The 22,662-nt window shown below is 40.9% G+C and overlaps 1 protein-coding gene across 1 annotated transcript in view; it reads left to right on the plus strand.

Annotated features, from left to right (window-relative positions):
• The first annotated feature begins 2,782 nt into the window (after positions 1-2,782).
• Positions 2,783-22,662, plus strand: part of prdm1a (PR domain containing 1a, with ZNF domain) — an 88,139-nt gene continuing 68,259 nt past the window's right edge. Inside the window, exons 1-3 of the mRNA XM_053327659.1 lie at positions 2,783-2,895; positions 3,457-3,477; positions 3,561-3,708. Coding sequence (XP_053183634.1) covers positions 2,783-2,895; positions 3,457-3,477; positions 3,561-3,708 — 282 coding nt within the window. The remainder of the gene's footprint in view (positions 2,896-3,456; positions 3,478-3,560; positions 3,709-22,662) is intronic.

A 22,662-nucleotide genomic window follows, 5' to 3' on the forward strand; every position in this document is an offset into this window, starting at 1 on the left:
GTTTTAATATTTTATAATGGGCGAAAGAAAGGGACAGAATGGGTCATCGTGTGTGTTTGTGTGTTTGTGTGTTTGTGTGTGTGTGTGTGTGTGTGTGTGTGTGTGTGTGTGAGTGATTGGATGACACATTATCAAATTAATACAAATTTAAAAGAAAATGATTGTTTTTCCTCACAGCTTGGGTCTAAGTTTGTGGTTTTAACCATCGATATTTTCACAGTAACAGAGCAAAAATTTTTTAAAAAAGACCAAAATACTCGTTCTTTATCTTTTCTCTTCGTCCCTTCTTCCTCTTACAACTCACACGTTTCTATTGCCTGCAGCCATTTCCACAGTTATATATCCTTTACCATCCTGTCCCTCCATTTACAATTAGTTTCAAGCCCCATGACTTGCACTCTCCCTCTCTCTCCCTCTCTCTCTCTTTCTCTCTCAGTCGTCAGTGATGGATGGATGAGGCAACAGCTTGGTCTTGGCCCCTGGAGGGGAAAGGGGGATGCCAGGCCTACACACACACACACACACACACAGAGTCCCTGAATACCTGACCTGGATTGTTACTGGGTTAAATTGGGTGGAAGGGGAAACCAGTGCTGCTGTCAGGTGAACATGTTTATGCCGAGCCCTCAGGAAGAGCTCTGGGGCTTTGAAGCCAGTTTGACATAGTGGCCAAAATGTGGAATTAACACTTCCACTTCCAGCTATAAGGCCAAACAAGCTTTTTTTCCCCCCACACACACAATCATGGGAAAAGGAACAGTGGTTATATATTTTTGGAGCGGCAAAATGATTCACGTCACTATCAGGGAAGTGGCTTTTTCTTTTTTTGGATTTAAGCAGCACTGAGTAGCCTTAATAGGGAATGAACAGAAGCCCCCTCCTCTAATGCTGTACCCAACTTTTAACTGTTTATCTGAGAGATCGTCCTCATCTAGCTGAAAACACTTCTTTAAACAGTCTTCTTTCCTGTTTGTGTTTAGCAAGAGTCATTAACAAAGTATTAATTTCTAATCAGTTTCTTGTTTTAACCCTCCTGTTGTCCTCGAGTCAAGGAAGGAAGGGAGGAAGAAGGAAGGAAAGAAGGGAGGAAAGGAGGCAGGAAGGAAGAGAGGAAGAAGGAAGGGAAGGAAGAAGGAAAGGAAGGATGGAGGAAAGAAGGGAGGAAGGTCGGGGGAAAGAAGGCAGGAAAGGAGGCAGGAAGGAAGGGAGGAAAGAGGGAAGGAAGGAAGGAAAGGAGGGAGGGAGGGAGGAAGGAAGAAGGAAAGGAGGGAGGGAGGAAATAAGGAATGAGGGAGGGAAGGAAGGAAGGGTGGAAGGAAGGGTGGAAGGTGGGAATGAAGGAAGGAAGGAAGGAGGAAGAAGGAAGGATAGGAGGGAGGAAGGCAGGTAGGACGGAGGGAGGAAATAAGGAAGGAAGGAGGGAGGGAAGGAAGTAAGGATGGAATGAAGGAAGGACGGATGGAGGGAGGAAGGAAGGAAGAAAGGGGGATGGAGGAAAGAAAGAAGGAAGTGAGGCAGAAAGGAAGGAAAGAAGGTTAAATGAGTATTGTGTGCGGTAAAATAAGTTAAGTTGTTAGCAGCAGACTAGCAGCTGTGTTTTTAGAAACGTTTGATTTACTGTATTTACTTTATTGGCTCGTTTTTGGAAAAGTAGTTTTTCACTTTCTTTTGTAGAACATGACAAATATTTTGTGGTTATAAGCTCGGACCTACAGCGCTCTCGTAGTCATGATGAGGTTTCCAGACAACCGGTCCGGGAAGTCTCTGTTTCAGTCCAAGAACAGTTCAGCACATTAACAACCTTACAAAGCTCTTCACATTAATGCACTCTGGTGTTTGTATGGATGAATCACACAAGGTTTTATAGGTTCATTAGTGAGCTTTAGAGGCTGATTCTGTTAAGCTAATAATAAACTCCTCACTCCAGATTATTGAACATACAGATATGAGAAGTATCAGATCTTTTCATCTAACTCAACAGCAAGAAAGATGAAAAATGTGTTTCCTACTTAATGCAATTTTATTTAGATTTTACAGATACTAATGTGAGGTTATAAATGACTGATGTTTGCACATACATTATCTAAAAGTTTTTTCCTGCATGGCGAGTATCTTTTACCCCTTTTCCACCGAGCTGGAGCCAGTGCTGGTTCGGAGCTAGTGCTAGAAGAAGAAGAAGAGAAGAAGAAGAAGAAGAAGAAGAAGAAGAAGAAGAAGAAGAAGACGACAACAGCTCTGGCAAAAAAATGATAAAAATAGTACTTTTAATCAACAAATCTTTAACCCTCTGTAAATGCCACGCTAGTCAGCTAATGAACGTTAACCCCGCCAGTCGGCTAATAAACATTAGCCCCGCTAGCCAGCTAATAAATGTTAGCCCCGCTAGCCAGCTAATAAACGTTAGCCCTGCCCCCAGTCCACTGACGTAATCGGCTCTTGCTCTAGACCAGCAAAGAGTTGGTGCTTGCTCTGGCTCCCGTCCTGAGGCTCGGGGCTGGAGCTTTGGTGGTGGAAAAGCAAAGAACCGGTGCTTAGTCAGGCTCTGGCTCCGAACCAGCACCAGCTCCAGCTCGGTGGAAAAGGGGTATTTGTCTAAAGACCTACAGTACATAGGAATTTATTTTTAATATCACGGAATTTGACATAATTTGACTGAAATGCTGTTTTTGTGTGGAAGAGGAACGTATATCTGGTGAAAACTGCACAGAGGGAAGCAAATCTGGGTGGCACAACAAGCCCCCCCCCACACACTGAGCCCATCCCCCTTCAAATCAATGTAAGCATGGCGAAGCGGCTGAACACAGCTCTGTCTTCGTCGGCGAAAAAACTTGGAAAACTGGACCCTAACCCCTCAGTACAGAGCCGAGCAGTTCCCAGAGGACTTCTATGTGTCAGGTCAACTGTTGTTTTGCAAAAACACACTGTCTTTGTTAGTAAAATGAGAGTAAAAGGTAAAAAAAAATGAGGAATTTGGGAAAAAATAAAATGGATTTTATAGGGCCCTAAGGACAGTATAAAAGGAAATCAGTAACTATGGCGACACAAAGACAAAACCTGTTCACTTTTTTGGGGCAGACATTATTATTATATTTCTTTCTCTCTATTATTATGATAGTGCAGGACATAATAATTTACTCGTGGTCGTTTCTTGACTACAAAACAACTACATGATGTTTGTATTTACTGATTTTAAAGTGGGCATTTAACTTCCATATTTCAAACTTGACATTAACATTTTACTCCTCCGTACAGTTTCTCTTCCTAAGTGTTTAAAAAGATTGGTAAACACAGCAGTCATTCTTACTTTCAGGTCTCGTTTTGTCACCACAATTCATATTTTTCATCCAAATAAGGAATCTGTCTTTTAAGAACTCAAACCTCTTCATATCCCCTCGTTGGCTAATTTTAAAAACAGTGGTTTATTGACTCATGTGTCCTCATGAGCCTGACTCACAGAGTGGACGTCTACCTGCGCAGGTGACTCACACTTAGAGACGAGGGGGGGTGGGGGGGTGGGGAGGGGGTTTCCCAAGCCGCAAAACACCCTGTCAATATAAAAGGTCTAAAGACGTCAGAGATCAAAGGGAGAGACGAAAGGGGGCGTGGCCTTGTGGCACCGCCGGGTTGCCGCAGGAGACAGTCCCTGAGGAAACGTCGCCGGCGACAAACCCTGTTGTCAGAGAATTAATGACAGGGTTGACGGGCCAGGTAAGTATCACCTGGACAGGCTCGCTCTCTCTCTCTGTCTCTTTCTGTCTCTCTCTCTCTTTGTTTTTGTTCTGGTTTTTCTGTCTCTTGGCTGCGTCCTCCGCCTCGCCTCCTTCTTCCTCTTCGTCTGTTCCTCTTTCTGACAACAACACTGGAAAGAAGAGTTTTTGTCTTTCTATTCTAAATCATGAAGATCATTTTTTCCAGGTCATGTATCACTGCATTGATATAGGTCAAATATTTGACCTTTTTGAGGATGCATGCATGTGGAAACTCCTGTTTACATACTTTACTTCACTTTTGGTCTGGGCTTGTTTTTCCCTGTTTGGGCCTCTTTTTGCCAGTAACTGGAAAATCTTAATACCACATGACACAAGGACGCCTCTATGCATAACACCATTCACTCAATAAGAGAATGCTTTCACAGTTTGGTGTAAAACTTCCACAGAGTCCTGATCTCAACCATGAGCCAAGCTTCATCACCCAACATCAATGTTTCCTCACTATTCTTACGTTTGAATGGGAGCAAATATCTGCAAAATTGGTCCAAACTTGTGTCAAAACCCTGAAACCAGAAGAGCGGCTGTTGTTATAGCAGCAAATTCCTTCTTCTTCTTCTTTCACCTGCAGGCCCTTCCCTTCCTGACTGGGTGTTTTTTTGGAGGTGTGACACAACTGTAAAACACCCAGAAATTCGGCGAGAAAGTGAGGCAATAAACAGGCCAAACAATTAAGACAGCAGGTCAAGGCCTCTTCCTCCCTTTCTCCCCCTCTCTCTCTCTCCCTCTCTCTCTCCCTCTCTCTCTCCTTTATACACACTAACACAATGTGGGATCTGAGAGTATTTTACAACAGGTGTGGTTCATTTACTCGTCCTCTGACTCTTTAATCAGAGCGCTGAGGTTGAACTGAACTGCGAGAAACATCTCAGGCACATTACAGCACAACCAGCCGCCTTCAGATCTTTGACTTAACTCACAATCACAGCATTCATTTATTCACATTTAATTCATTCAGTTAGCTAAGTGCCAAATAAGCTCTTCATGTGTGTGTGAGAAATACTCTTTCTGTATATAGCAGACAACAAATGCAACTTAATAGCATCTTTTCTTTCCCTCAGTGGAGTACTAAAGCTAAATGTGTCCCACTATAAAGGAATAATGATGTTCAATGATTTATGTATAGCATATAAACTGGTTCCCTACTGAATCTCTTCATGACCTGCTTGATGTAAGAGGCCACATTAGATTGCTGGTTTCTAAACTCTTTTTTTATTAATATCAACATGTGATATTCTCATAATACTCAACTCATGATATTTAAAAGTTACTGTAGCGACTACTTTTCTGAAAGGCCGCTGAGAGACTTAGTAGGCTCTTATCTGTGACACTTCGACAAAATCATAGTGAAGTCCAGATGTCGTTTTTACTGCAGTTTATTTTAATGAAAAAAACAAAAAGGACTGATAAGCAGCTGATCCACAAACATGTAAAAACCCTGATGTGATCCGACTGTAAGAATAAAGTGATGAAAGACGATGGTGATGATGATGATGATGATGATGATGATGATGAAGACGATGGTGACGGTCAACAGAAAATATCAGAGCTCTACTAACTCCCTTTGTCCAAATCTCCCACCGCCACCCAAGTGAACAGGTAAAATAAGGGGAAACCACACCCATGTGTCAAGCAATGCATGTGATGCAATACATGCAGCTGAAGCAAATATAAACATAAACAAAACATATTTTGGCTCCTACAGTTATAGAGAAGCAATCTTGATTAAACCAACAGAAATATTGATTTGAAAACTGCTTCAATGCTGCAGAAATTGACACATTTTAAACTCATACATACAATTTATTTAACTCCCAGCTTTTATTCTGAAACTCACTTATTCCTCACTCTGCCATTTTCATGCAAACTACTACATTAGGCCATTTCACACCTGTAGCTCATTTGCTCTGATCTGAATCCACGGATGAACTGGTAAACTTGGCATTTTCTCCTTTTGGACTCGTAATATTTAAAAGTTATGGAGAAGCAATCTTGATTAAACCAACAGAAATATTGATTTGAAAAACTGCTTCGATCAGCCTGAACAATGCTGCAGAAATTGACACATTTTAAACTCACACATACAATTTATTTAACTCCCAGCTTTTTTCTTTTTTTTGTAAAGATTTGTTTAATAACAGATATTCATTAGCACAGCATATTCGTGGTGTACAACATCAAGCACTTCCAGCTTGTGCAATAGAAAATAAAATAAAATAACTACTTTTCGAGTCTGTCCATTTCTGTAAGAATATATGTCATCAGTTTCCATTAAAAAATAAAAAATAAAAAAATCTCCCAGCTTTTATTCTGAAATTCATTTATTCCCCACTCTGCCATTTCAAACCTGTAGCTCGTTTGCTCTGATCTGAATCCGCGGATGAGCTGGTTTTCTCCTCTTGTTTAGGTTTCTTTTAACAGCGATTCAAAAAGCATCACAACAAGCCTCGTGAGAGTGTTCACTCCACTTATTGGACAGAAGTGTCTGGAGTAACATCATAAACACAGGAAGTAAAGTCCTGGAGAAGGTTCTCTGGAAGAAGAACAATGTGAACTTCCCAAATTCCCTTTTAAATCCCACCCATGGATCCGTGGAAAGAGAGGAGAGCGGAAACGAGGGAATGATTTAATGATTTAAGAGAAAGGAGATGTCCTTTTACTGTGAAGCATCGTGTATCGTGACGTCTGTTCCTGATAAAAGCGACAGCGGATCACATCTGGATCAGATGGATTTAACAGCTGTCGAGACTTTTGATAGCTTGTCTCTATATCAGTCCCATCTCATCTTTATTGCTTTTTTATTTTCCTTCTTTCACTTTTGTTTCCCTGTAGTCGTCTATTGTCTATCTACTTTCTATATTTGACCACTTTACCTGGAAACCTTCTTGAATGTCATCACATCACTGTAATATTAAGTCATTTAGTTCATCAGTTAACAAAATAATCAAATAATTAATCAATTAAGTGTATTTCTGACTTAAAATCTGACCAACTGGATTATGAAACAATGTGAGAAAAGTGATTTTAGTCGTAAACCTTTAACATTTAACCCTTTGTAGCTTTTGTCCTCCTGGGTCATTTTTGGCTGGTTTGACTGTTTATAAAACTATAATGTATAAACTATTAGTATAAATTATCACCCAATTCGGCAGTGTTTAACTCAGTGGGAAGAGCACTCGCCCCATATAATGAGGCTACAGTCCTCACTGCAGGCGACTCTGGTTCAAATCCTGCGTGTCATTGCCCCCTCTCTGCCTCCCATTTCCTGTCTCTCTCTAACCTGTACATTAAAGGCAAAAAGCCTCAAAAATATACTTAAAAAAAAAATTATCACCCAATTCTGTGTTTGACCTATTTAGCCAACTTCATTCCAACTTAACTTATTACTTATTTTTTGTATATTAGGCTAAATAGGCCTCATTTAAATGAAATCTTAGCTAGTTTCTGATAGTTACATGTGCACTGTGCTTCTGTATCACCTTAATAAAAACCTTCAGTCTGTATACTAAACTCTATTTATTGTGATCTACTCTGAGAAACAGGAGCCATTTGTACTGATTGTTTATATTATTTCATTATTTATATTTATATTTATTGATATTCTGATTGTGAATTCATTATTTATTATCTCAGAATATGATCAGTGTATTTTGAACACTGTAAATTGTTTATTAGGCTAAGTATTTTTTAGATTGAATGTAAATGATGCATTGTTAGCATTCATCTACAAATGCTTCGTCGGGTGTTTCCTGATCAGACCGCAGCTTGTGTCCAGATGGCGAGCTACGATGGCTCCGTGGCTCTCGTCTTTAGAGCCACAGCTAAGTTAATGTGGGAAATAACCAATCATAAAAAGAAAAAAATGTTCTAATAAATGAAGAAAGTTGTTGCACTGCTTTTTAACTGGATGATGAAACAGGAATATAATAAAAATGTGAAATTTGAGAGTGATATCCTTTTAGTTTAATGTGTAATCTGTCTCCACTCAGTGACGCTGTGATGGGGGTCATGATCTCCGTAAAGTCTGCTCTCGTGTCGTATCCTTCCTCGATCCTCGCTCAGAACAGGAATAAACGCTTTTTGGGGACAGCCTACAAGATGACAGACCTGAATGATTTCCAGACCAAGCGAGGCTGAAGAAGAGAATTCAGAACGAGGCTTCTCCTTGAGAAGCAGTTAGACACAATAACAGACTGAATCAATCGAAAAAAGTAAAGACAAAAGTTTTATAGTCCTTTCCATTACGTTGTCAGATACTTATAATAACGATCTGAGCCTGTCGGTGGTGAAAACAAACACTTTTAGTGGACGTACCTTTACTCTGGATTACATTGCAGCGTGTTTTGCGGCTGCTGGCTGAAGCGATCTCGCTCAGTGCTGCTTCAATTTAAAAAAACATCGTCCCCATTCATCACTAATACCCCTTTACCACCGAGCTGGAGCTGGTGCTGGTTCGGAGCCGGAGCCAGAGCCTGACTAAGCACCGGTTCTTTGCTTTTCCACCGCCAAAGCTCCAGCCCTGAGCCTCAGAACGGGAGCTAGAGCAAGCACCAACTCTTTGCTGGTCTAAAGCAAGAACCGATTACGTCAGCGGACTGGGGGCGGGGCTAACGTTTATTAGCCGGCTAGCGGGGCTAACATTTATTAGCAGACTAGCAGGGTTAATGTTCATTAGCTGACTAGCGTGGCATTTACAGAGGGTTAAAGATTTGTTGATTAAAAGTACTATTTTTATCCTTTTTTTTGCCAGAGCTGTCGTCTTCTTCTTCTTCTTCTTCTTCTTCTTCTTCGTTTCCGGCAGGCTAGATGCCTTGCGCCATGTTGCTGCCTCTCATTGGTGAATCATGAAGTGCTTCAAAGGCGTGCCCTGGCTACGTTATACAGTGACGTAATTGCGTGGCTCCTTGCCGGTGGAAAAGCAACAGGTTCGTAAGAGGTGCTTGGATTAGCACCAACTGGCTCTAGCACTAGCTCTGAACCAGCACCGGCTCCAGCTCGGTAGAAAAGGGGTATAAGACATAAAATGATTGTAGAATAAGAGTCCAGGTTACAAAAACTACCAAAGTTTCCCTTTCACATTGTTCTGAAGTAAAAATAATGACTTCCCACCTCTGCATAACTACTGCTTCCACAAAAACAGCATTAACAATAAGCCAAATTCCCCCCCCCCCCACCCCCCACCCCCACCACCTTCACATGATAATATATTCTTTGGAAATGCAAACAAAGAAAAGAGGCAACACTCTTTAAAGCGTCCTTTATCTTCTTCTTCTGTGTCTTCCTGTTTATCTGTCCATCTGAAGGAAAAAAATCACATTGAGTAGCTTCAGTGGAAAAAAAGTCAAATTACTCAAATGTTCCTGTCATTAAAACAACCCCACCCCCCCCCCCCCCCCCCCCCCAAAAAAAAAAAAAACTCCAGTCACATTGTTTTTAGTCACAGCAGTACTTTTACAGGTTTAATAGGTGACAAACATCTTAATATTTCCATTATTCTACTCACATTTCCTCAAAAGTAGTAGACCTAGTGATGGATAACGGATTCATACTGTTAAATATCCATTATGTTGCATCTTAAAAGTTTTGTTCTTTTCTTTCTGTGAAACACTGTGAGAAAAGAAAAAAAAAAGAGAAAAAAAGGCGCTTATATAAACCAGACAGTTTATAAGGAAGTCTGGTATTTACAGAGGACAAACTCACCCTCTTTTATCTCTCCATCACTCTCTGTTTTCCTCCTCATATCTTTATCACTTCCTCTTTTCTTTCTGTTTCTATATCAGTCCCATCTCATCTTTATTGCTTTTTTCTTTTTGTTCGTTCACTTTTTTTCTCTCTCTCCCCCCCCCCCCTCCTCTTTTGTTTCCCTGCAGTCGTCTATCACTGTGAACTTTCTATATTTGACCAATTTACGACAACATACAGGCTTTTCTTAACAGTAGCATGTGTGGTAAAGTTACTTTTTATGTATATATGTAATTATGAATCCTAGATACTTTCTAAATGTCTGTAATGTTAAGTCGTTTAGTTCATCAGTTAACAAAATAATCTAATAATTAATCAATTAAATGTGTTTCTGACTTTAAACCTGACCAACTGGATTATAAAACAATGTGAGAATCGGGGTCATTTTGGCTGGTTTGACTGTTTATAAAGCTATAAAGTATAAATTATCACCCAATTCTTTACTTAACCTTTTTATCCAACTTTATTCCAACTTATTACCACAAATTTTATACTTATTTTTTGTATATTTAACCCTCCTGTTGTCCTCGAGTCAAGGAAGGAAGGGAAGGAGGGAGGAAGGAAAGGAGGGAGGGAGGAAGGAAGGAAGAAGGAGGGAGGAAGGAAAGGAGGGAAGGAAGAAGGAAGGAAAGGAGGGAGGAAAGAAGAATGGAAGGGAGGGAGGGAGGGAGGGAGGTAGGAAGGAAGAAGAAAGGAAAGGAGGAAGGAAGGAGGGAGGGAGGAAGGAAGGAGGGAAAGAAGAAGGGAGGAAAGAAAGAGAGAAGGAGGCAAGGGAGGAAAGGAGGGAGGAAGGAAAGAAGGAAGGAAGGGATGAAAGGAGGAACAAGTCAAAACAGACTGGGTCAATATGACCCGGGAGGACGACACAAAGGTTAAATGAAATCTTAGCTCATTTTTCAGTTAAAAAAGCAGAAATTATGAATTATTACAAAGTATGTTGATGGACGGCAGCACATACACTGGTTTGACTGTTATAAAGCATAACATACAAATTATCACCCAATCTAATCAAAGTAGTGATTATAATTAAAGAGAATGTCATATGGGAAAACATCTGTGTGATTTTCAGTCAATTAGATGAAATAAAATCTATATTTCTGGGGTTATAATGAGTATCAGAAGATCAACCGTGTGAATTAACCAACAACATAATCACACGTGTTGATTTTGACAGTTGGCTGATAAAAATCACACAAACTACAGTAGACAGGAACACACTCCATCATATCAGTCAGGACGCAAATTACAAGCCTGATAATTAGTTTCCTCTCCTTTAAATGAGACGATTTCTCCTTCTCTACTTCTAACATCTATCCCTTTCTTTTCCTTTTACCATCTAATGATTTCACTGACTTTCTTCTATTTCTCTCCACCAACTGTCTTTCTTTCACTTTCTCTCTTTTTTTCCCTCTCCACTTCCCTTCCCCCCCTCCGGCATTTTTTTTCTTCTTCTTCTTCTATTTTCTTTCATCCCTCCCTCTTTCTCTTTCTCTTTCTCCCATTCTCCCACTTTTCTCTCTCTTTGACAGCTTGCCTCTCGGGACTGGAGGGATTGTGTGTCGCTAATCGGAGCAACAGGGATTACAGTCAACACACACACACACACACACACACACACACACATCTGTCACAGAGGCAGTTAATAAGTCAATATGTTGACGCTGCTCAGGGCCACAGAACAGCTCCTATGGGGGAACAGAGGTTGTGATTGTGTGTAATTAATCCCAGACTGATATATTATCTATCTAAATATCTCTATATACAGTAGCAGGGGGATTGAAGCAGGGGTCTTCCTGATGAACTTAAAAGTGAAACAACAAAGCAGATGTCTAAACACAAAATCAATCCGGAAACAGCAATTTGAGAAAAAAATGTGTGTGAATTTTGATGCAGTTGAATCTGATATCTGACACATGCTTCTAAATTCCTGCTTTTTTAGAAAAATATATCAACGCTGAATAATTTCTGTAACTTTCCGAAACAGACAATCTGAGAATCAATCAATCAAATCATTAAAACACAACTACTTCTTTCACTTCTTACGTTTTAAATTGAGATGGAATGCTTTTATTTTGTAGGAGAAACTATCTGATTTGATCGATGTATATGCTTGATTGTGTCAAAAGTACAAAACATGAGGAAGGTGGTGTGTAGGTTATTACAGTAAGCTTTGGTCTTTGCCCTCGTGTGTGTGTGTGTGTGTGTGTGTGTGTGTGTGTGTGTGTGTGTGGACCTTCACCACAGGGAAACACTTTTGCCTTCAGACGTGATCGGATGACCCGTCAAACGAACTGGTTAAACTCACTATCGCTGAACCCTTAAAGCTCATTATGTCACATTAACACTGTGCCTCTATCCTCTGTCCATTCATACTGTACATAGAGACATCTGAAGCTCTGTGAACATACAGGGCAAAAATAATCCAACTATTTTAAATATTGTAAAAACATGATGGTGTTTTTGAGGAGTTTTTACAGAGTAGACCACTTCTAATTTAATAGCCTGAATGACTCAAACTGAAGGTTGAGATCTAGATAACGGTGGCCAGGAAGTGCAAAACAACATGAACATGTATATAACACTTTTATGAGCGCTGAGACAAATTTACAAATGACATAATATTTACGGAAAGGGGATGAACTGAATACCAGAAGTGATAAAGTGAGCGTATAAAATATTATACGCAATAACGCAGCGTATCTGATCCTTGAGCAAAGACGAAACAACATTTACATTTTAGAAAAACAAATGTACAAGATGCGAAACACTAGCCTGAATAACTCAAACTGAAGGTTGAGATCTGAAATTACAGTGGCCCAGACGTGAACCCTTTTACAAAACTTGAGACAAATGTGCATTTTGGAAAACAAACTGACAAGTGAGACACTTGTCAGCAACACTTTTACAAACGCTGACACTAATTTACAAATGACACAATCTTTACGGAAAGGGGATGAACTGAATACCAGAATTGATAAAGTGAGGATTTTATCACTGGACTGCAACTGAATGATGTGTGTCTATGATTATTATTAACATTTTGTACGTAATGAAGCAGTATATCTGGTCCGTGTCCTCTCTGGACGTCCACATGAAAAGCAAAACCACGTTAAACAGTTTATACATTTAATGGGCCACAAAATGGGCAAAACATCACCATAAACTCCACAGAAAACTACACCAATAGGCCGTTCACTTTATCACTTCTGCTTCACTATTTGGTACATTCCCTTTCCGTGACGATTGTGTTTCGCTTGTAAATTTGTCTCTATGCTCATAAAAGTGATTTGCCACTTGTAGATTTGTTTTCTAAAATGTAAATTAGTGTTTTGCTCTTGTCATTTTGTTTTATAATAATAATAGTAATAGTAATAATAGTAAATTTATCTCAAGCTTTGTAAAAGAGTTTCACATGTTTCATGTTGTTTTGCCCTTCTAGGCCACCGTACTAGACAGATAACATACCTGAAAGGAAAATGGGGAGGAAATAAAAACTAATTTCATATTTCTTTGCTACTCAAAGTGATGTTTATTTCTTCAGACGCTGTATTATTTAAAGGAGCAACAAGCCAAAATATGTTCAAACCACGGGGGCTAAACGGCCTCGGAGTGCTCAGCCAGCTGATTTACTGCAGGAATGAAGCAGAACCAGAATAAGCAAGCGTCTGCAACTTAAGATCTTTTGTTTCAAAGAAGGAGCGACTGTAATTTCCATATAAAACCAGCGCAGGCCAAACTCAAGGCCAGACTCCAGTTCCAGTTTACAGGGTGACCTTTGACCCCTCGGGCCAGAGAGGAAGTGCTTAGTAAACAGGAGCGGGAGAAGGAGAAGAAGGAGGGGGGAGGAGGAGTGGGAGTGGGGGGCGGACAGTAGATAGTATCTGAGTCTGATTCAATCACAGCACCGTGGGAAAAACACACACACTCACACACACTCACACACACACACACACACACACACACACACAAGCAGCCACTTTGCCTTCAGGACAACAACACAGGAAGGATTGCCTAAGTGGCTGTTTCCATGGAAACAATGACCACCGCCCGAGCCCTAACCCTAGCTGTATGAGAACTTTTACCCCCAGAGGACTTGTGCATGTGTGTGTGTGTTCTTGCGTGTATGGGTGTATATATATGTGTGTGTGTGTGTGTGTGTACACCGGCGCGGTAAGCAAACACACACACACACTGGCGGCAGATTTCGAGCTGAACTCATCGGCCCTCCGCGAGCTCGGCATGTGGTCTGACTTGAGAAAGTGGAGGACACAAACACACTTCAAACACACTCACACACACACACGCTTTCTTTCAACAGCGCTTTCTTCGGATGACAAAACATTTCCTCGCAGTCTCCACATGAAAATTTTCCGACCTCCTCCACCTCCTCCTCCTCCTCCTTCTCCTCGGCTCCGCTGATGGATGAGGCCATCGAGCCGGCCGGCGCTGTGTGTCGGGAGTGTTTTCAGGGTTTTTTATGCGATGTGTGTTTGGACTGCGGCCTCTTGTTAACGTCCCTCTGGCTACAAACATACTGACATGTGATTTATGGAAATGAGCCATGGAGGAAATGCAGGAGGATAAATCAAACGCACTCGGACCTGTACTGCCTGTGTGTGTGTGTGTGTTTCACTGTGTGTGTGTGTGTGTGTTTGGAAAAGAGAGAAGCTGAAAGAGATGAAAACTAATAAAAAGAGACACAGAGGGAAAGTGTGAGAGATTGGTGGGCTATTTTCCTCTTTTGATGTTCTGTAATGCAACAACAAAGCGAGGAGGGGAATGAAACTGAATCCACATGCATGCAGGATTAAAAGTAAGTGATTCAGAAATGTACACACACACAAAAAAAAAAAACCTGAGCCTTTGACCGACACAAGCTCTCTCTCTCTCTCTCTCTCTCTCTCTCTCTCTCTCTCTCTCTCTCTCTCTCTCTCTCTCTCTCTCCGAAAAAAGGTTTTAGTGAATTTATTTCAGAGTCAGAGACACAATTACTTTTTAACAACGAGGGTAATTAGAAGTTAGTTGTGGGTGGTAACAAAAACAAATGCACTTTTATAGTTTTTTCTTCTGGATACAAACAATCTGGATGGAGTAAACAGAAGACACTGCATCAAAAACACCTCCTCCAATATTCACTGCTGCAAGGTTTCATTCATGTGTTCGTGCAAAAATGAACCCAAAAAGTCATAAAACTTCCTTCCTTCCTTCCTTTTCTTCCTCCCTTCCATCCTTCCTTCATTCTTTCCTTCCTTCCTTCCTTCCTCCTTTCCTTCTTTCTCCCTCCCTTCCTTCTTCCTCCCTTCCTTCCTCCCTCCCTTCCTTCCTTCCATCCTTCCTTCCTCCTTTCCTTCCTTTTTCTCCCTTCCTTCCCTCCTTTCCTTCCTTCTTCCTCCCTTCCATCCTTCCTTCCTTCTTTCCTTCCTTCCTCCTTCCTCTCTTCCTTCTTTTCTTTCCTCCCTCCCTCCTTTCCTTCTTTCCTTCCTCCTTTCCTTCCTTCTTCTTCCTCCCTTCCATCCTTCTTTCCTTCCTTCCTTTCTTCTTTCTTCCTCCCTTCCATTCTTCCTTCCTCCTTTCCTTCCTCCTTCCGCCCTTCCTACCTCCCTTCCTCCCTTCCATCCTTCCTTCCTTCCTTTCTTCTTTCTCCCTCCCTTCCATTCTTCCTTCCTCCTTTCCTTCCTTCTTCCTCCCTTCCTTCCTCCCTTCCTTCCTTCCTTCCTTCCTTCCTTGACTCAAGGACAACAGGAGGGTTAAAGGTTCTAGTGAAAAAGAAGAAAAACCCAGAAAAACCCCAATACTCACAACTTTGAGCATCAAACTCCTCTTTCAGTGGAAAATCTTTAAATATTTCTGATGACTCGTCCAGCTTCTCAGCAGATAATTGGGGTGTGGGTGGAGGTCAAAAGTCCTCTACAGCTCCTCTTTACATTCCTGAACATTATGAAGTTTTCCCATAACTTCACTGTTTCTGTTTCACTTGTTGTTCCAACACTTTACGGAGGCTAAAGACGCTTTCACTGTGACTTTAAATATATAAACAAACATGTCCTCAGTATGCACTAACATGATGAAAGAGATGCACAGTTGAAAATTGATGCATTATGGTCCAAGATCTGCTGACTCTTTATTCCTTAGCAGTTGTAGTATTTTCATTAGATTCCTTTAGCTTTGTTATTTTCTCAGATTTCACTACTTACCACTACTACTACTCGTAAATTGAATTTGATGAATGGGTCAGTAACAAATAAGTAAAAATCTGTTAAAGAATAGTTTAAAAGCAGCATCAGGTTTCTTAAAATGTTGTTTTTGTTGGTTTTATGTCTTTTGAAATGATATTTGCATCATTTTTTTACCAACAGTAAGACTGAATGCTCCTGAAAATGTCAAATGGTGTAACCACAAAAGAATTATACATATATTTCATCCCCCAAAGAGGAGAAAGAAGAGAAAGAAATAACAAGAAGTTGGAGGTGGAGAGAAAGGAGGAAGGAAAGAAAGAAAGAGAGAGGAAGAAGACAAAGAAAGATAAAGGAGAAAGAAAGAAACAAAGCAAGATATAGGAGTAAGAAGAGAAAGAAAGAAAGAAAGATAAAGGAGGATGAAGAGAAGGAAAGCAGTCAGGTTCCTGATCTCCATGATTCTCCAGAGTAAATGTAATATTTAGAACAATAGTATTCCATTAGCTTTATTTAATATAAAAGTTATAATGTAAGATCATGCCAAACTAGTTGATATGCTGTTTTATTGACTATTTACTGTTTTTAATCAAGTTGAATTATTTGGTCCAAAGTTTTTATGGTTACACCACTTAGACATTTTTGCCATAATCCTCTAATATATTCTCTCTAAATGGATTAAAAGCAGAAATTTGATGCTGAGTCCACAAAAAAAGAATGTGTGAAGTTATTCATACTTTTTATTTTCACTTTTTAACTCTTTAAATTTAAACTAAACCACATGGACACAATGAAACCCTATTATTGACCCTTATACAATCAGGGGAGCCCCATTTAACTATATTTGCCTTTTTAAATAAAGATCCATTCAACACTCTTTTGCTCCTCTGATGGGTTTAAACTCTGACTTTCTGACATCTTGAGTGATAAACACAAGCACCAGTTCAGCGTGTCCGTTAAGCAGAAGAAGCAGCAACATAAATAACTTTACGTAATTGGAAAGTAAAGGTCATCGCCCTGCAGACACTCCTCATTCATAAATAAGATCTGAAGAAAGAAAGAAAGAAAAAAAAACCATCTTCTTCTCTTGAATCCTCAAACGTTTCCTGTCCTCTCCTCTTTAGTAATTACAGCAGTTATTTTTACATCCTTTTACCACTTTTTGCCGTTGTTTTGAGAGCAGATAGCCCCTCTCCTCTTTATCCTCCTCTAATTCACTTAGAAAGCATCTGTGTTTAACTCTACATCAACGCTGTTATAACAAAAAAAATAAAAAAACGCAATGTGAAGTGGTTAACCCTTCGTTGACCAGGGTCATTTCATCCTATAGCATGGATCAGACCACCAACCCATTATCTGCTTAACTTATGAGATTTCGAGGAACCGAATGCTTAGAGGAGCATCATATATATTTGTATGTGTGTGTGTGTGTGTGTGTGTGTGTGTGTGTGTGTGTGTGTGTGTGTGTAAAGATGCTGATAGTCGTCCTGACCTTGCAGGGTTTAGGCTCTGGGTCAGGTATTAGCAGGTTGACATAAGGTTGAGAAGACTCAGTGACCCTGCAGACTGTCCAAAGAACCCACTGACCCTTCCTCACCTAGATTACATTGGTTGGGGGTTGGGGGGGGGGGGTGTGAAGACGACCATCGATGACGAACTTTAGCCTGTTTTATTACTTCCACTCCTTCGGAAACGTGCATTATGCAACTTCACACTGGTGTAAAGGTTGATGAGATCGTAGTAAGAGTGAGGAAGTTAATGAAATAGTTTTTAAAGTTGTCATAAATCATTAGACGATGCAGAATAAGAGAATTACTGTCTGTCTTGTGCAATAGTCAGCACTTTAAACTATTATAACATTCACATTATAGGACATATAAGATGTAAACACACACATATTTGCACATTGATGATAGAAATGAACAAACCTTTCAGTGCATAAGTATGGTTTTGAAGTACACTCTAAAAAATGATTCAGGAGGTTAGTTAGTATAACTTACAAACATGAGCTTTTTCAACATAAAAAATACAATTTGTTATATGTTCAAAATTAAAAATAAAGAAAACTGTCTTAACTCAGAAATGTACTTATTTTGGATAAGCATTTCTGCATTCACTTAACAAGGAAAATTATTAAGTTAGTGCAACTTCCTATCTTGTCTGCATAAAATCAGAGAACGTAGCAGCAGTCACTTTATGCAGCCAGGTTGCACCTGCAGCAGCAGAGAGGGAGAGAAAAGTGAAGCTCAAGGTTGTGAGGAATTCTTCTTTTTATTTTCTTAATTTTATTTACAACAGCAAGTAACTATCAATGCAGTTACACAACACTAAAATTGCCTTGTCCTCAGCTAATTCAGTGTTTGTATTAGACTTTTAGCTAGCTAGCTAATGTCTTCAAAGTTAAGTTAACTTTTAAAGTTAGAAGTGTTGGAGTCTACTTAACCTGCAGTCCCACAACTGCTGCGGACCTGAATCTTCAGCCTCCGGGTTTGCAAACACATTAGCTGGCATTGGTGAGGAATATGCATGAAGCTATAATGGGAATATGTTAGGAAATGCGCTAGCTGCTAGTTAGCCACGGCGGTAGCTGCTCATATTCTATAAAATGCTCTACTGGTCCATAAAATAGTGATTGTGAATGTCTTTTTTTCTATATTATTACTCAAACAGAAGGATTAATGAAACATTTATTAATGACTGACAGGGAATTTATGAATGTGAATTGGTGCAGAGACTAATTATGAGTCACGATATGAGCAGTATGTAAAGGGTTAAAAGAAAAACAGATTTGCCTTCATTGAAAAAAAAACTTTACGTGACAGTTTAAGAAGTATTTCCAGAGAGTCAACAGTCAACAGAGGAAGAAGATAAGATATTAAATGCTGCTAAGAAAATAAAAGCATCACATAAAAACATGATTAATAAGAATCAGAATATTTGGCATCTCAGAGCTAAACCGAACACTGAAATCCTTGAAACACTGAAGGTTTGAGGTTATAGGAGAACAGTGACGAGGGGATGATCCCTTGTCATGGGCGTCTTCCAAGGGTCTCAGGGGTCAGGTGGGACATCCTGGGATCAGCGGACGCACTCGACGAACCCTCCGCAACCATGAAGAGCTCTCCACAGAAAAAAAAAACGAAACTCTTCATTGGTGGTAAAGCCAGCGTGATCGCTTTACACTCCATGGCAGCTTTTGGGCTTTCTGGATAAAGATGAACTCTCTCACACACTCTCTCTCTCACACACACTCACACTCTCTCTCTCTCATGCACATGCACACACACACACACACACACACACACACACACACACGTTGCAGTACACGTGTGGTCTGAGGGGCCCATATGTAACGGATTGGAAGCGACTCAGGGTTTGAAGTATTTAGATGATAAACTCCTCGTAGATTACACCCAACAGTGTGTCAATGTGTGTGTGTGTGTGTGTGTGTTCTTAATGTTTATATGTTTTAAATTTTGCACACATATGTTCATTTTACTTTAACGTGCATAACCTATTTGTCCGTTTTCCCCTGCTTAAATGTGTTTACCTGTCCCTCTGTGTGTGTGTGTGTGTGTGTGTGTGTGTGTGTGTGTGTGTGTGTGTCCGTCCAGCAGGTTTAATCAGAGAAGGCCTTGTCCAGGATAAATTTGTGGCCCCCAGCCTCCTAATTCATCCTCAGCCTGCTGGCCTTGGGTCGCTAATGAAACCCACCAAGGTTAACCAGCTACAATCACACACACACACACACACACACACACACACACACACACACACACACACACACACCGTCCTCCTTCATATCTTCATTTCATCCTTCCTTCTCCCTCTCTCTTTCCTCTCAGTTTCTTTTCCCATCACTCATATTGTTTTTTTTTTTTTCATCTTTTTTCATCCTTTCAGCTTCCAAATATGGTCGTTTCCTCCTCAGATAGAAAGTCATATCTAGTTAAACACAACATCCACCTTTTTATACACCTTATTATTCTACTGATTTGATCCCAGTTTGTAATTATTTACCATTATTCAGGACAAAAAAAAAGAATATTGTACTCTAGACCAGAAAAATGATCTGTAGCTCTCAAAGATCTTCAATTTTATGAGATTGTCTGAAAGTCTGAATAATTTGAAGACTTTAATGCAGGGGGGGGGGGGGGGGGGGATTATCTTCATTCAAGGGCCACAAACAGCCCAATTTGATCTGATGTGGGCCGGATCATTAAAAAGATGGGAGGAATGAAGGGAGGGAAAGAGGGAGGACAAAAGGAAGAACGGAAGGAAGGAGGGGAGGGAAGGACAAAAGGAAGGAAGGAAGGAAGAGAAGGGGGGCAGAACGGGAGCAAGGACAAATGGAAGGAAGGTGGGAGGAAAAGAAAAGGAGAAGGAAGGAAGGAAAGAATAAAAGTGAGGAAGGAAGAAAGAAAAGAAAAGAAAAGTTGGAAAAGAAGACAGGAAGGAAAGATGGAAGGAAGAAAGGACGGAAAGAAGGAAGGAAGGAAGGAAGGAAAAAAAGACAGGAAGGAAAGTGGGCCAAAATGGACCCTTTGGTGGGCCGGTTCTGGCCCACGGGCTGCATGTTTGACACCCCTGCTTTAATGCTTCTATTCACATGATGGGTATGGAATGAATGAAGTACTCAGTTGGTATCATTTTTAAGGGGATTCTTGGATTGGTGCTGGTATTGTAATTTTTGATAAATGATAAATGGATCTAGTCATATCTTCCCTGAGCTTTTACTTCCTGTTTTATTTTGAAAGGTTTTCTTTCTCTCTTCTGTGTCTGTTGTCTGTATTTCCCGTGATTTCCCGCCTTAATTGATTTCCTCATGTGCTTCAGCTGTGTCCTTTTCTGATGCTGTTGGATCCTCTTTTTTTTAAATTGAAGTCTGTTCAGTTTGTCTTGTGATCGTTTTTGCTTCTCAGACTGAATAACGTGTCTTTTTCAATCTTTATCAGCCGGCAGTCTCAGCTTTCAGCTACACCTACTGATATATATAGAATTCTTTATCACATTAAAAGCAATATGATTTTTATCTACCGTCCAACTTTGTACACGAATGGAAGGAAGGAAGGAGGGAAGGATGAAGGATGGAAGGAAGGAAGGAAAGGAGTAAGGAGGGAGGGAGGACTAGAGGAAGGAAGTAAGGGAGGAAGGAAGTAAGGCAGGAAGGAAAGGAGTAAGGAGGGAGGGAGGGAGGGAGGAAAAGAGGAAGGAAGGAAGGAAAGGAGTAAGGAGGGAGGGAGGAAAACAGGAAGGAAGGAAGGAAAGAAAGGAGTAAGGAGGGTGGGAGGAAAAGAGGAAGGAAGGAAAGGAGTAAGGAGGGTGGGAGGAAAAGAGGAAGGAAGGAAAGGAGTAAGGAGGGAGGGAGGAAAAGAGGAAGGAAGGAAAGGAGTAAGGAGGGAGGGAGGGAGGAAAAGAGGAAGGGAGGAAGGAAAGGAGTAAGGAGGGTGGGAGGAAAAGAGGAAGGAAGGAAAGGAGTAAGGAGGGAGGGAGGAAAAGAGGAAGGAAGGAAAGGAGTAAGGAGGGAGAGAGGAAAAAAGGAATGGAATCAGATTAATTTTGGTAAAAGCTCAGTCAATGATGAATATTACCTAATAATCAAACTGTCTGAGTGATGTCATCGTTGTTTACAAGCTTTAATTTTCTTATAATTATTCGAGCTGAAGCAAAATGAACCAAACACAAATACACATTCGGATTAAGTGTTTTAAATTGAACAGAAAAGCAGAGACGGAGGAGATGTGGATGGAAGGAAAGAAAAGTGAAACACACAGAGAGGGAGAGAGAGAAGGACAATGAGGAGGATAAAGGATGGACACGAGGGAGAGAAAGATGGAGAGTGAATGAAATGAGAGAAAGTCGAGGATGAAAAGAGAGCATGAGGGTGAGAGAGCTGTGAGGGAGCGAGGAATAAAAAGAGAGGGAAAGAGAAGGAAAGAGAGAGAGAGAGGGGCAGATTTCCCAAGGGGGTAATGGAGGGGGGAGGGGCAACTGACCACAGAATACAACACACACACACACACACACACACACACACTGTCCTCATTAATAAGACTTCATTAGTGACTGTCGGATGCAACTAATCAATGTGTTGTTGGAGACTGAGGGAAACCCTGTGTGTGTGTGTGTGTGTGTGTGTGTGTGGAGGTGTGTGTGTGTGTGTGTGTGTTTCTGATTTACTGGCGGGGCTCAGCTGAGTTCGTGGAGTGATCAGCACCCCAATCAGCCCCCATAACACACACACACACACACACACACACACACACACGCGCAGACACACACACACACACACACACACACACTCATCTGGTCAGCCAATGCAATCTGTCACCCGTTTACATGCTACAGGTTGTCAGTTCAACAGCAGGTTATGTGTGTGTGTGTGTGTGTGCGTGTGTGTGTGTGTGTGTGTGTGTGTGACCTTCTGTAAGTGACAGCTCCAATACAGATGACACACATATCATCCCTGCTGCGCCCTCACCAGATGATATGTGTGTGTGTGAGCAAAGAATGGCTTCATCGTGAAAACACAACATGACGGCTTTACACACACACACACACACACACACACACACACGCAGGTGGTAGAATAACTGTTAACCCTCCTGTCGTCCTCCCAGGTCAAATTGACCCTGTCTGTTTTGACTGTTCCTTCCTTCCTTCCTTCCTTCCTTCCGTCCTTCCTCCTTTCCTTCCTTCTTTCCTTCCTCCCTCCCTCCTTCCTTCCTTCCTCCCTCCTTTCCTTCCTTCCTTCCTCCGTTTCTTCCTTCTTCCTCCTGTCCTTCCTCCTTTCCTTCCTTCCTTCCTTCTTATCTCCTTTCCTTCCTTCTCCCTTCCTTCCTCCCTCCATCCGCCTTTCCTTCCTTCTTCCCTTCCTTCCTTCTTCCTCCAGTCCATCCTCCTTTCCTTCCTTCTTCCCTTCCTTCCTCCCTTCCTTCCTTCTTCCTCCAGTCCTTCCTCCTGTCCTTCCTTCCTTCCTT

The sequence above is a fragment of the Scomber japonicus genome, chromosome 10, assembly GCF_027409825.1.
Source record: "Scomber japonicus isolate fScoJap1 chromosome 10, fScoJap1.pri, whole genome shotgun sequence".
Classification (NCBI taxonomy): Eukaryota; Metazoa; Chordata; class Actinopteri; order Scombriformes; family Scombridae; genus Scomber; species Scomber japonicus.